The sequence below is a fragment of the Numida meleagris genome, chromosome 1 (genome assembly GCF_002078875.1).
Source record: "Numida meleagris isolate 19003 breed g44 Domestic line chromosome 1, NumMel1.0, whole genome shotgun sequence".
In the NCBI taxonomy this organism is placed as follows: Eukaryota; Metazoa; Chordata; class Aves; order Galliformes; family Numididae; genus Numida; species Numida meleagris.
Window position 1 is genome coordinate 46663210 of NC_034409.1, and position 13905 is coordinate 46677114.

At 33.8% G+C, this 13905-nt stretch overlaps 1 protein-coding gene across 5 annotated transcripts in view; it reads left to right on the forward strand.

The window, feature by feature from the left end:
• CFAP54 (cilia and flagella associated protein 54) overlaps positions 1 to 13905 on the forward strand; it is a 120006-nt gene that overhangs the window by 90057 nt on the left and 16044 nt on the right. For all 5 annotated transcript variants that reach the window (XM_021392364.1, XM_021392447.1, XM_021392147.1 and 2 more), the window contains 10 exons: positions 70 to 280; positions 541 to 635; positions 2112 to 2281; positions 6816 to 6918; positions 8185 to 8323; positions 9193 to 9350; positions 9552 to 9737; positions 10639 to 10765; positions 11266 to 11421; positions 12593 to 12701. In XM_021392364.1, coding sequence (XP_021248039.1) covers positions 70 to 280; positions 541 to 635; positions 2112 to 2281; positions 6816 to 6918; positions 8185 to 8323; positions 9193 to 9350; positions 9552 to 9737; positions 10639 to 10765; positions 11266 to 11421; positions 12593 to 12701 — 1454 coding nt within the window. The remainder of the gene's footprint in view (positions 1 to 69; positions 281 to 540; positions 636 to 2111; positions 2282 to 6815; positions 6919 to 8184; positions 8324 to 9192; positions 9351 to 9551; positions 9738 to 10638; positions 10766 to 11265; positions 11422 to 12592; positions 12702 to 13905) is intronic.

The window sequence follows — 13905 nt, forward strand, 5'->3', positions numbered from 1 at the left end:
ATATACCTTGAATAATGAAAATATAAAATATGTCATTTCAAACAGTCACAATTAATACCTTTCTTGTAGGTACTGGAGGACATATTTAATTGGAGCCTTTCTTTAACAATGGTGCCACTATGCAACCAACAAATTCTGAATAAATTAATCTTAGCCAAAATGCATTTCATCATTTGCCTTTCTGCCACAATAAATAATATACCTGAAAAAGTGGAAAAATGCATATATTCTGATGATAACAAGCCAGATGAAATTACACCATCGAATATAAAAGTAAAAGGTAATAATTATTAAGCGTGGTAGAAAAGTGGATTTATTCTTCAACTTATGAAACATTGTTTTTTCAGTTTTAACAATTGCACATGCATTAAACTGTCACATTTTAAACAATATTCATGTTAAATGTTGCTGATCATATGTTCCAGTCTTTATGGAAATAATAAACATTGAGATCTTTTAAGTCATTTTAGCTAATATTTCTAAATATAGCTTTGATTCCTCTTCTGTTATCTGAAATTTCATTTGAAATGCATTTGACAGTTGATGCTGTTAAGAATTCAAGACAACAGGAACAAAGAGGCACAGCGATGAAGCTCATTGCCTGTAAAGATGAATTAAATATGACCATGCTGAAGGTAATTTTTTTTTTCCAGGAAAAGGGCTTAATAAACTTTGTTCCAAAAATGCTACTAATGTTTTCAGTGTAACTAAATTTATGACGGTAGAATGACATGACTAAGGGGACTAGAATTTTCTGTCTCCAATCTGTTTCTTCTCTTACTAGCCATACACGAAGTCTTGGTGGTTCAGTGCACATTTTCCAATATGCCAAATGATTACGGTCTAGTTTATTGCATAGAGATATCCATATTTTCACCGTCAGATCTCAGTATGGTGGTTTCAGCAACGAGAGTAGAGACTAAACGGATTTTCAGGAACAAAATTATCACCTTTCAGAGGTGGGAGTTGTAGAACATGTCAGAGACTTTGATGGAGCAGTATGCTCTACAAATAAATGAAAACAAATTCTCTATAGTTTATGAAATGTCTCAAATTTTTCACCTTGCTCTCTCCAATAATTTATTTAGAGAAAAATACCATAGGTTATTATTTAGGTAGTTTGTTTGTTGATAAATTGTAGCTTTCATGCTTGGCAGATCCACATCATGAAAAGTCGAAAACTGACATATTCTTCTTTCAAAGTGGTTTTCCACTTCAGAAGCATCTGCTTTTAGCCATTGTAACAGAGTAATATGTGAAATACATCTGGTGAAATGGGGATTGGTTTTGAATGGCAGTTGGTACATGCCATGAATTAGAAACTTAAAAGTTTTAGGATAGCTTTAAAATTATGTGAACATAGCATCTCAAAGATAACTACAATAGAAATGTTAAATTAATTTAAATCGGCTCATTTAAGAGGCATAATATATTTCTTACACTCCTCATTTTTCTTTAATCATTTAATTCTTTCTCTTACAGTAGAGCTCTGAATTTGTTGGAGAAATTGGCCAAAAAAAGCTATCACATGATACAAGCTTTTAAATTCTTTTTGAATTCTTCTGAAAGTTCAGTGATTGAGCTTTTATTTAAAACTTACTTTGTTTTAGACTCTGTTTTCTCAGCTTCTTGCAGCTCTGTTGGTCAGAAAGAATGCAAATTACAGCTGAAATTTCAGGATACATACTATGCTCAAAGATCTATCAGAGTACAGATAGAAAAGATTGTAACGTGTCCTGCAATGTCTTTAATATTGTATTTTATTGTTTAAAATTTCTAAACAAGTAAAAAGTATACTATAAAATTATCAGGCATAACTGAGAGGAATTAAAAATTATTGAGTAATGTAGTTAAGCTATGAAATATTCTCTTATATATTATGTAGATCATAAATTAAAATAGTACAGGCACAGTTAAGATGTTGCTATTTTTGGCACTTAGAACCTATAAACCTGCAAAATCAAAATTGTAAACCCTGGCTATCTATAGAAAAAGGACTTTGTCTTAAAGTTGGTTTGTTCCAGGGTGTAGTGGTAGTAGGCTATAATGGAATACAGTATTTTTAAGAAACTTTTTTTTTTTAAATTATACAATGCTGTGTTCTTCTCTAGGGAATTTTGTTATCAGAAGCTGAAGAAAATCTTAACCACCTTGTGCAGAACATAGAGGACAAATATGATGGGATGATATGCCGGTGTTCTGCAGAAGATTTAGAGGTTCTTATTGAAGCCAAACTTCAGCTTGCAGCTATTTCTCAGCAATGGCACCAAGCAGCTTTCAGGTAAATAGTATTATGAACAACCTTACGTTATACAGCCTTGCTTATATAAACTAACCAAATAAATAAAAATCTAGCAATTTCTTCTTTGAATCCTTTATGTCTACAAAGTTAGATTAATACTCTTAATCTTAGTAGCTAACCATAACAATCTCATTAATGCACACACAAACATAGTTTATACTGGTATCTTGTTTTTCATTATCGCTTTATCGTACTTTTTTAAAGGTCATTGGATATAAGCCTGTGAGGTGTTTTTGTGAAACAGTTTTTACAAAATCAAAGAAAAAGCTGCAATGTTTACTCTCTTTTTAGAGTCTGGATCTGTTAGGTCCTGCATTTTTTATGATTTTAAAGCATTTTGAGGTTTTAAATTAGTTCAGAAAACTTCAAGAAACTATAGTTGTGCTGTTCTTTGAATATATGGAGCATACATAAATTATTAACTACTTACAGATGTTGAATCTGAGCATTGTTTTGATCTTTCATCTAGGAGGATTCTTCTGCTTTGTGTACTTGTAATTTTAATTTTAATTTATATAAAAAGAATAATACTTCAAAAATACATCATTTTTAGTAGTGACAAGCTCCTGGGCATTTTTTATTAAATTGAAAATTCTTTGAGGATACAAGCAGCTTATAGAGGCATAGCACTGTCACTTGTCAGGCTGTACTGGTACTTGTACTTGTCAGGTTAGGTAAGAAAGTAATCCCTGTTTATCACTTTTGTTAGGTCTAGTCTAAGTAAAGAACACCAAAATTATTATATTAAATAATACGTTATAGTGAGCACCAGCCAAAAAGAAGTTTAACAGTTTCTATTATTGTTAGAATACTCTCATGGTGAAGATTGTTGCAATGCTCTTGCTGAAGTTGTGGATTATTCAGGTGGCCAATCAGTCTCAAAGGGTGTTTTTCCCTTTTTGCCCAATTAGAAGATAAAATTTCCTACTATGTCAAAGGCAAACTACTTTCCTTCACCCAGCTCTCTTAGGCAAACAAACATAGCTCCAAATCAGAAAGCCTTTAAATAGCACAGTTAGCTTTTAGCTGTTATGTTACAGCAATAAAAAATATTAATAAGGACAGGAGCTTCAGAGTGCTGTACAGAGTACTGAAATGAAGGCAGTAAAATAATACTGCTGCTCGATCTATTACCTAAGTTTCCGTTAGATTATTTTAAAAGCTAGAGGTCTCCTTAAAGTTCACATATTAGGTCTACAATAATTTATATCAAAGCTAGTAAGGTCATTAGTGAAGATGAGAAGTAGGAGTTTGTACGCTATTGTAGACATTTCTACATTTCTCACTGTGAAATATTAATCTATTTGAGTGCTTTTTAATTTGATTAGTTTGCCATAAATTTGTCAAAGAGAAAACAACAAATTGCTCGACAGCAGTCTCATCATGTTTTTGAATGCTATGTGGATTTTATAAAGTTTTCATATTGGCAACTAAGGACCAGTGCACAGATTTATGCAATATTGTGTGAATAATCCTGGGCTATCTTGATACTAGGCTTGGTAAAAATCTGTGTTAATAGAGTACTGACTCAAACATACTCACCCTGCTAAATTGGCTCCCTTCTTTTTGACATATAGTTATAACCTAGAGTGTAGTTTGCCTGCTGGCTTATGACTTGCCTAAGATTGGAGACTCTTTTTCACAGTATCAGGGGTTCCAATACATGTGAGGCATTTTATGGACAGTTTTTTTTAGGGCTCGCAAATTTTTGATGGCTGTTTAATGCACCTTATATATTGACAGTGGTCAGATAGCAGAGAAAAAGAACCTAACAACCCACAGACAAAGCAAGAGGTTTTTTTTTTTTTTTTTTTTAACACTATTTTACAATTTTATTGCACTGCCTTCCATGGAAACTGCTGATCTATCTGCCTCGGATAGAAATGAAACATTCCTTCAGACAGCTAAATGTTTCCTGCCTGCCAGCCTAGAAATCAAACTTTGCATGATATTACAGAAATTCATCATTTTTTTTTCTTTGGTGAAATGATTTAGTGGTGAAATTGATACAGTCAGCTGTACTTTCCTATTTTGATCATCTTGCCACTTTCTGAGTTGGCTGATGAAAGGATGTGTATTTTGTCAAGTGAAATATATAGACACATCACTCTTGTTGGCAGCAAAAGAGGGTCACAAAAATTTCATCAAGGGGAACTTATACATTACAGCCTCTGTCTTGCAAAAAATTAATCCCTCAGTATAACTGTATGTATAAAAATATTTGATCTCAATGAGAATACCTACACAGTATCTCCCCCAAGTTTGTGAGGTTTCTAATTATCCAAATATGTACTTGTCTGCTTATGTGAATAAATTACTGCTTAAAAGCGTGTGTATGTGAAGTCTTGGTCTTGTGGCCTACATGTTAAAGTTGAAATTTATATGTAAGCATGTTAAAAAAAACCGCCTCATTTTTGGAATTGCTCAGTTAGCTGGGGGTCATGGGGCTTGGGAAGGTAGGTTAATATTTCTTAAAAGCTTGTATATAGTCTTGAGTGCTGCTCCTTCTCCATTTTATTTGAGAAAAGTTAGCTGTAGCTTCTCAAAAAATGTTTTGAATAATGTCAGTTTTTGCCATAATTTTAACTTTGATGTCAAACTCTTCTTAATAGAAAGAAAGAAAAGCATCTGGGATATTTCATTGCAATATCCATAGTGTCTGTTTTGTTTTTATAAGCAAATTTTGTTTCATCTTTTCCATTTTTTTTTCTTTTTGAGAGAGTTGTCATCAAATTCAACATTGATTTATTCTAGTTTCATTTCATTGAATAAAACTGAGGTAAAGGGATGATGAAGGAGATTCATAAGGACCAAGTTCTGAAAGCTGAAAGACAAGATATTTACAGTTGTGGTTCTCATGCTACTTTCGGGTCCGTTTGTGGTGAATTGGTGTAATCCATCTGATTCTGCATCACAAAAACAACAAGCAGGATAGAAGTAGAAATGGCAGGAGGTCTTCTGAATACTCCGGAGCTTATATACCCTGTGGTCACATACTTGTTGGCAGAATAGTGTGAGTAATTTCATAGTGAACTCTTGTTCTTACATCTTCATGCATGAATCAAGAAATTTGCCTTTACAACAATTAATCTATCCCTTCTCAAAAGCAGTATATTCAAACAGTCCAAATCCTTCTTGCACTGTAAGCTCTTCATACTACCCTGGCAGTGTAAGCAAGAAGGCCTTAAGGCATTCATAAATTATTTTTTTCTTTTGCTTTATAGCAGCCAGTCTCTATCTAGAGTCTGTATGTAAAATCTCTCTGTGTGAAGAGACTTCAGCATAGATTTGAATTTTGGTTATACATCTTTAACAATTAACTAAAAAATCTTTGAGGTGAGCTAGAGATACCCCAAAGTACTTTTGCATCATTAGGAGAATGTGTTTCAGTGGGTGAGGAATTACTAGCATTGCAAAACAAGCAAACAAACTAAAAATGTTTTAGAGGAGAGCTAGGAAATTAGATATTTACAGATGCAGGGGAAAACGTACAGTTAAAGGTGGAAAGTTAATACAGTGAGACACTACTTTTTTTGCCGTCTCAGAATATTTGGAGCAGCATTTTCTTCGGGAAAAAGTCCTGTTCAAAAGATCTTCTCATTATGTTGATTTTGCAAGTGTCTTTGTATCCTGAATATAATTTTATTCCCAAAGTCTGCTATCATAGCAGTACATTTTAAAAGATGTCATAAAAGTTCAAAAGTGTATCTGAATGCTTTAAAAAAAAAACATGAAAAAGGAAAAAAAAGAAGCATGGTAGTTAGTATCTTAAGAAAACTGGCAATTTTTGGAATCTCTTAGTCATAACTTTTGGAGTTATGTGAGGTCCAGGTAATTGCTGCAGTAGTCCTAGTAGTGCCTAGTAGATGCTGTTCGGCAAGCTCCAGAAAAAGATTTCTGATGGGGCAGTGGGAACTTGGAGTCATCACGTGATATCTTACTGGTTATCACATGATTGCTTACTGGTGAGGCTATGCCAGAATGGCACCTTGTTAAAGTTTAGATAGATGGTGTTTACTAAGATCCTGAGATTGTCTGGTTATGGGGATGTAACCAAAGGAATAACATATAGTCTGAAAAAGATAGAAGAAGGAATCTATTTTCTTAGCTCTCTAGTTATGGATGACATAAAGAACTCTCCCAATATATAATTTTCATTATTTTTACGTATTTTAATTTCTAAAAGCACATCCCTGGAGAAAGACATGGATAACTGAAATTTAGAGTGAAGTTACCTTTTAATTGCTCCAACAGGACATTGTGTTTCTTAACTTACCTATTATTATCAGGTTGTATCTGTTCTTGGAAAAACAGTTTCTCTTCCTGCTCTTTTCTCACTTTCATACTAATTCAGAATATGCTCTTAGTGCAAGTTTTATGTTCTAATGAAGCAAAAATTGATAACTGCTTATAAATATCTCTGATAGAGTCAGAAGTGAAATATCTATTATAATGAAAACATATGATGGCAAGTATAACGAGTGGATTTTAATAATATTCTTCTGTATCACAGTGTTGCTTTGACTTTCTCTGCAATTCGACTTCTCCAAGATGCAGATATTTTTAGGATGAAAGCAACACATTTTCAAGAAAAAAAGGATAAAAGGGAGAGTTTGGTATGTGTGAATTTACGATTAAATTACTGTTTTTTGTCATATGAGGTCTTGTATTAAGTGTTGAGAGATTTTCAGTATGTTAGAACATAGCAGTCATTCATATTGCATGGTTGCTTATATTTTGGGAAGAAAATGATGTATGATGTGCTTCAATTGCCTGATTACCTGTACTATATTCAACATGTCTCTATAATCACCATTTTTGTTTGTATGTGGTTAGGAATTACATTCTTATATGAATATTTTCCCATGCCAGCAGTGAAAATCTCCTTTAAAAAAAAACAACAAAAACAAGTCAGAAAATAGAAAAATAGGTAGCAATGGAAGAATAAGTTTGCATTCAATTAAGATCATTTGTGGATTTTTTTTTAAATTGAAAACCTTCCACAGAGTATTCTCTTTTTTAAGAGCCAGACTGAACAGTTCTCATTATTGCTGTATTCCAAATTTAACAAGATATCAGTGAAATTCTGTTGTCTAGCATGGAGGGATATTGACCCATGCTTGGGGAAGCCAGTGTGCAAAACCTATCCTTCATATACCACACATTTACATTTGCATAGTAAGGCACATAGGCTCCTATGAACAGAGCCAGTGTCATTTTATTGCTTTCTGGAACAAACCTTTAAACTATGAACTGCTGAGCTTTATAATATAAAGACTGTTTATGGTACATGAAGATGGTTCAGGGAGCTGAGCTGAGCTTTCTACTAAGTGTTTCCAGTACTATATTACATCGGTGTTTGTTTCTAATCACTAGAAATGCTAAGAACTAGAAATCGAAGACTAGAAATCTGTTTCTAATCTTTATTTATGTGGCAGAGCTGATATTGTCCCCACTGAACAATTACAGTAGACCATTCTGTGCCTTAGAGTTTGGTGCAACGTTTCTTTTTGATACAAGCAAAGTCCAGACTCTTAGAATTAGTCTCCATGAGCTGCTCATCATTTGGTGCTTCAGTTTTTCTCACTTACATAGAATATATAAATATATTTATGCACTCTCCCATAAAAACTGGTTTAATTTGGTAATGTTTCAATTTTTGCATAGATTTTAATTTAAATAATAAAAGGACTCCTCCTATATATAAAAAAAACAACTAACAGTATCTATTCTTCAAATAAACTTTTTGTTATGATTATGTATTTATTTTTAATATATTTGCATTAACTTGATTTATTTTAAACTGATACCATCCTGTTGTTTTGTTAGTAGTAAAGAATTGACTTCATAATTAACATTTCTGTTACTTTTGGAAATATTAGGACTCTTACGTAGGAGATGTCCAGCTGCCTCACAGTACTATTGCACAAGATCATCTGAATATACCTCTGTGGCTAAGGTGTCGTAAAATGTTAGTGACTGCGCTAGTAACACAGATACACAGTGTTGGTGATAAGGAAGGTATTACCCTTTTTTGATTTAAACTTCTGGAGTAAAATGGGAAGACTCAATTATTTTACATAAAGATACTAGCATTACTGTGCAATTATTTGTATTAAATTCATCCAATGCAGCAAGGACACCGTACTGAATTTCTGAGTATAATCTCTCCTCAGAGCATTGAAAACACAAAACATGACATTAATGTTTATTATCTTTTGATAATAGTGTAGTAAAAAGTTTCAAATATAATTAAAAGTGAAATTAAATTCAATAGTTATGCTTGTTTTAAAAAAAACAAGCCACTGGTTTTAAAAACATAAAAGCTTTCTCTTTTCACTTTTTATATTGCCTATAAATGAAAACATAATGTTTTAGGTTCTTATTGTTCTTAAGATTTTAAGTGACATCCTATGAAGTACATTTAAAGATTTGTTTGATGATGAAAGAAAATGTTTTTCCTACTTAGATCTATAAAAAGTATAAACTCTGAATCTCACTCAAGTATCAAAATCACAGTCCAGGTCTGCAGACAAAGTTTTATATTGATCTCTCCTGGATATATCCTGTAATCCTCTTATACTATTTTGGAATGTTAACTAAGATCAGATTTTTGAATATGACATCTACTCTGCTAAACCTAATTATTTATGCTGGTGGCTTACATGTAAAGAATGCATTTGGATGAATTTAAAGAATGTGTGATTTAAACACTACAGCGTTTCTTTCTTTTGAGAGCAAATTTGGCACAGAATTGATGAAATGGTAGATGTGGGATCTGTATTTTCAGATTACTGTAAATTTTTAGTGGAGAAGCAACTTGTTAAAATGGAAGAATGTAATTTGGTCTTTCCTGTTCTGTTTTACTAATCATTGTTCCCTTGTTTTAGAAAATTATGTGACTGAACGCAGAAATATTATAAAAGAAGTAATATCAGAGGCAGAAGCCTTTGGTGATATTGAGACTCAGGCTGAAATGATGGTGCAAGCAGCAATTCTTGACCTGCAAGAAGGATGTCCCATGGCTGACATTAAACTTCTTCTGCAGGTTTGAGCACAAAGGAGAAACTGTTGGCTTTTCTTTGATGCATTTTTTTTTTTGGTAGTCAGAACAGCTGATGCCAGCATTCAATAAGCTTGAAATAGTGCCTCTACAGTAGATTTTTTTTTTCACTTTGTGCGATTTGTCCTCATAAATAGACAGCAAAAGTAGTAACTACATGGGTTTTTGTTATCTATGTCCAAACAGGATATCATCAGTTTACTCCAAGAGGATAAATTTATTTCCCCTCCAGCTTCTTTGACTCTTGTGAAAAGTATGCTTCTGATGACAGACCTACTAGCGCTGCAAACAGTAGAGAATAAGGAATATTGTTCTTCTGCAGTGGATCCATTAAACTTACTAAATTTGGCACATGAAATTACCTTGAAAGAAGTGAGTATATGATTTATATAGCATTTGCAAATTCTTCCAACAAATCTGGTAGCTCTTCTAACAATTTATTAAAAGGGCTGTTCCCATTAATTGATGAATCTAGTTTTCCCAAAATTACGTGCTATAAAGAAGTAATTTGCCTTGCCAAGCTTATTTTGCATACTCATCCTGCATATTCGTAGTCCTAAGTAGCCTGATATTTTTGTGGTTTAAAAAAACACTGAATGCTTGCAAATGCATATTCATATGTGAAAACCAAAATAGGGAAGTTTCACTTTTTAGTGGTGCTGAATGCTCAGTTTTCCCACTTGAATCTGAGGGATACATTATACTGAGCACCTCAGGGAGGATGTACACCTCATAAAATTCCTGACTTTTGAGCACTGAAGTTTAATAATTTAGCCTTATACCTTAGTTTAGAGTCATTTGACTTAGAAAATCGGTATAGACTTGTTTATAATGTGTCCCTCATTGCTTTATTTTTGTGAATGAAAAATTTGACTGGTCCATAGGTATTTTATTTTTCCTTTCTGGCCTCTGGATTTTGTTGGATGTCAGATTTCTTTCCGAACATAACAGTTTCTTTCTAATAATAAGGTTACTTGGGAGTTCTGCTTCTTACAGACAACTTGTTTCCAGGGAGTTGCTTTTTGAAACCAAAGCCTGATGTTAATACATCTGATTAAGAGTTCATTGAAATTCTCCATTTGATACCAAACTTCTCTGCAAAGAAGACAATCACAAGTTGAAGTAAAGGAGTTCAAGAGTATCGGGCCGTCTTCTAGTGCTCTTTTATAAGAAACTCTTGAATTCTAGGGTCTTACAAGTACCTAATGTACTTCTTCAAAGAATTTAATTTGCTGTCTGTAACTCAATTTTACAAAATGTACTCTTTTCATAGATTTTTTTTTGTGGAGAATATATTGAACAGCAGATAGAAGACAGTACATTGACTTGCCTTGTCCTACCTGCAAAAAATATCTACTTGCCCTATATAAATCTTCTAGCCCAAGTGAAAATGAGAATTGGTAAGAAAAATACAATTCATTAATATTTTCATTTTTTTTCATTCATTTTTGTTCATATTTTATGCAACAGCAGATAAGCTGATATGTCAGAAGTAAAGATACTGAATCAATTGTTTCAAAGAAACCTTTTGATCTGGTTAGTAGATAAGGAATTTCAGAATTTGGTAATGCTCAGAGAGGGGTAGGTTCGGCCAGCAACTGTCAGGTGAAACAAAGGTAGGAAGTGGCTTACTGCCAGTCCTTACAGATTTTTTATGACAGGTCTGATTTGTGTATCCTGAACTTATTTTGAATTGCCTAAGTAAAGCTTATTCGCACTGTGAAGTAGTGAAATAGTATTATAGTTCCGTATTTATATCCATTAATCACTCAGATTTTTGAGAATTGGATTGTAATGGCAAATATGTAACAGTATTTGTTCTAGGAAATTAACTTTGTTTTGCATAACTTGTTTTTCTATTAAATCATTTACTAAAAGATGTCTATTTGTTTTTCCTTAGGACACACATTAGCTGAAAGAGTAGCTTGCACACCTGAAAGAGAAGATCCAATGCAATGGTTACGTGCTCTCACACATTTAGAAACAGCACTGAAGCTTTGCAGAGCATCTGCAACAAAAGTATTAGATATGGAAGCTCAAATTCTCTTTCAGATAGGTAAATAAAATCCTGTTTGTTCATCATGATAGCGTTTCTATGATAATCTTATACTTGTGGGTTTTCTTAAAATGGAGATGTTTTCCTGTCAAAACAGGATATGTATCCCCATAACAGCAGATTTCTTTTCTGTGTTTCATACCATGATAGTATATTTCAAGGTGCATTATGCAACAAATAATTTCAGAACTGCAGTAGAACTTTTCCCATCTCCATGTTATCAGGGATCAAAGGGCATAGCTGATGAGGTTTAAGACACTGTAGAAAGCTAATTAGCTTATTTGCATCAGTCTGAAGTAAAGAAGATGAGGGCTTCATAAAGTATTTCTAAATGACTTAACAAAGCTGATGAGTTACAGGATGTCTGCATGCATTTGGACTTTACTGGCATTATGTTTTGCACCAGGAAGAGCTGGTTTGTTAGGATCCTAGCCAGAAAGGCACTCAGACTCTATAAAGTATCACTTAAAATGCCATTTACAAGAGTTAACACTATAAAGATGAGGATAGTGCAAATGATCTTACATCCATTCACCTGCTGAGAGTCCCAAGTTGTTCATTATTGAATGGGCCTTCGATCAGGGTGTAGTACACCATACACATCCTGTCAGTGAAAGGGTTGTCTCATTTTGGTCTTTTGGAAGCGTTAAACAATTTCCGTAAAAGAAAACAGTCATATTCATTGTTTCTACTGTCAAACAAAAAGCATGTTCACATAACTTTTTGCTACAATTTTACAGAAAGGCAAGGGTCTGCAGGTGGCATAATCACTGGTGGGAAGAAGCTGATGCCAGTAGGCTGTCTTCGTATTGGCTAAGTTCATCCTGTGGCTAGGAGACATCCTTCTGGCCATGTACTGGTCTACACAGTGACTGTTACGTGGATCTCTAACCCCACAGTGTACAATGGTCTTCTGGTTAATGGTCTTCTGCATATTAGGTGTCATTATGGTTCCAAAGATTGATTATTTTTAGCTACTCTATGAATAACTTCTAATACAGTATTTGTGCATAACATTTAGAAAAACTGGAAAGTATTTCTTATCGGGAAGAAAAATTATAATGCAATTCATTGTTGAACTTTCCTAGGAGGCAAGCAGGTTAGATCTTACAGAAAAGAAAAAAACCAACAGTAAAATCTTGCAAATTAGCATTCTATATTTCTTTCTTAGGTAAGGTGGAATGCCAGATAACCAAGGCAGGTAATAACAAGTCATATCGAGCTGTTGAAACCCTGTTGGAAGCTGTAAAACTGAGCCACCAACATGATCAAAACTTTGAGTAAGAAAATATATGTATAGTTATCAAAATGTATTTTTTGTCATTTTTCTGAGATTTTGTGGGGGACTTCTTATGGGTTTGTACAATTTTTTTCTGTTGTAGCATAGAAGAACTACAGTATACAGTATATTTATTCTCTTACTTAAATGCAAAGAAAATGTTGAAACATATTTTTGAGTATACGAAATTAAGGCTTTTCATTTTATTTCCAAATTTGTTCCCTTTCTCTCGACTCCAGAGTCAGTGCTAGTTGAACAGAGGTTTTATTCATATTTCAGAAGATGAGCTGTGGCCTGCCCCCTTCCAGATAATAGAAATCCAGCTTGAAAAGGTTAGCAGCCAGAAAAAGGCAGAACAGAGCATAGGAAATGTGTTTGTAACAGATATCAGGACAGTGACTTCGGCATTAGTTATCTGCATAGAAGATGCCTGAAGAACTGAGCCAAGCCAGCCAATAAATTCTTTCAAGCAGCTCTGACATATTGGACTTCAGTGTTTTTTTAGATTCTTGACCAGTCTTAATGAATAATGTGCCATGTATGTTTACAGACAGTGAAAAGACAGCAATTTCCTTCATTGTGTATTGGGTATTTTGTTACTTAAGTTAATGAACCAGAACTCTCAACACTGGAGCAGTAGCAGAGTGAAAAACCTCTACAAGCAGTCAGAATGAGAGAAGATGATACCAAAATGGACTGTGGTGATGTTCTCCCTGTTTAATTTGCTACACTCTTAATTTGCTACAGACTTTCTAAAAGTCTGTACAGCAACGTCAATGAACCCTGACTCTCTTGTTTCAGATAACTAAACATCCCAGTCACCTTCATATACACCCTCAGATATCTGTGGAATTGTTGTGTCTTCATGCCTGAAATCCTTTTTTAATAGCAAGACTAAAAAGTTAACTAAATTGTGGCCAACCAAGTGCAGAACTTATCATCTTCACACTTAGTTTTCCTTTTTCCTGGGTTGTACAGCATGCTGTGACTGTCATATTTTGCTTCACACAAGTCATATTAAAGCTGGAATTTATGGGACTATCTCAGCAGCCAACTCTGTGCAATAGGACTGTCCAAAAGAGTAACTGCATGTGCAGGAGTTTGTTGCTAAGATTAACGAAGCCAATTCTTAGGGGAAATCTGGAAGGTTCTACCGTGCTGGGAGGAATCTACATAAAAAGACTTTGAAACTTACAGGGAATATC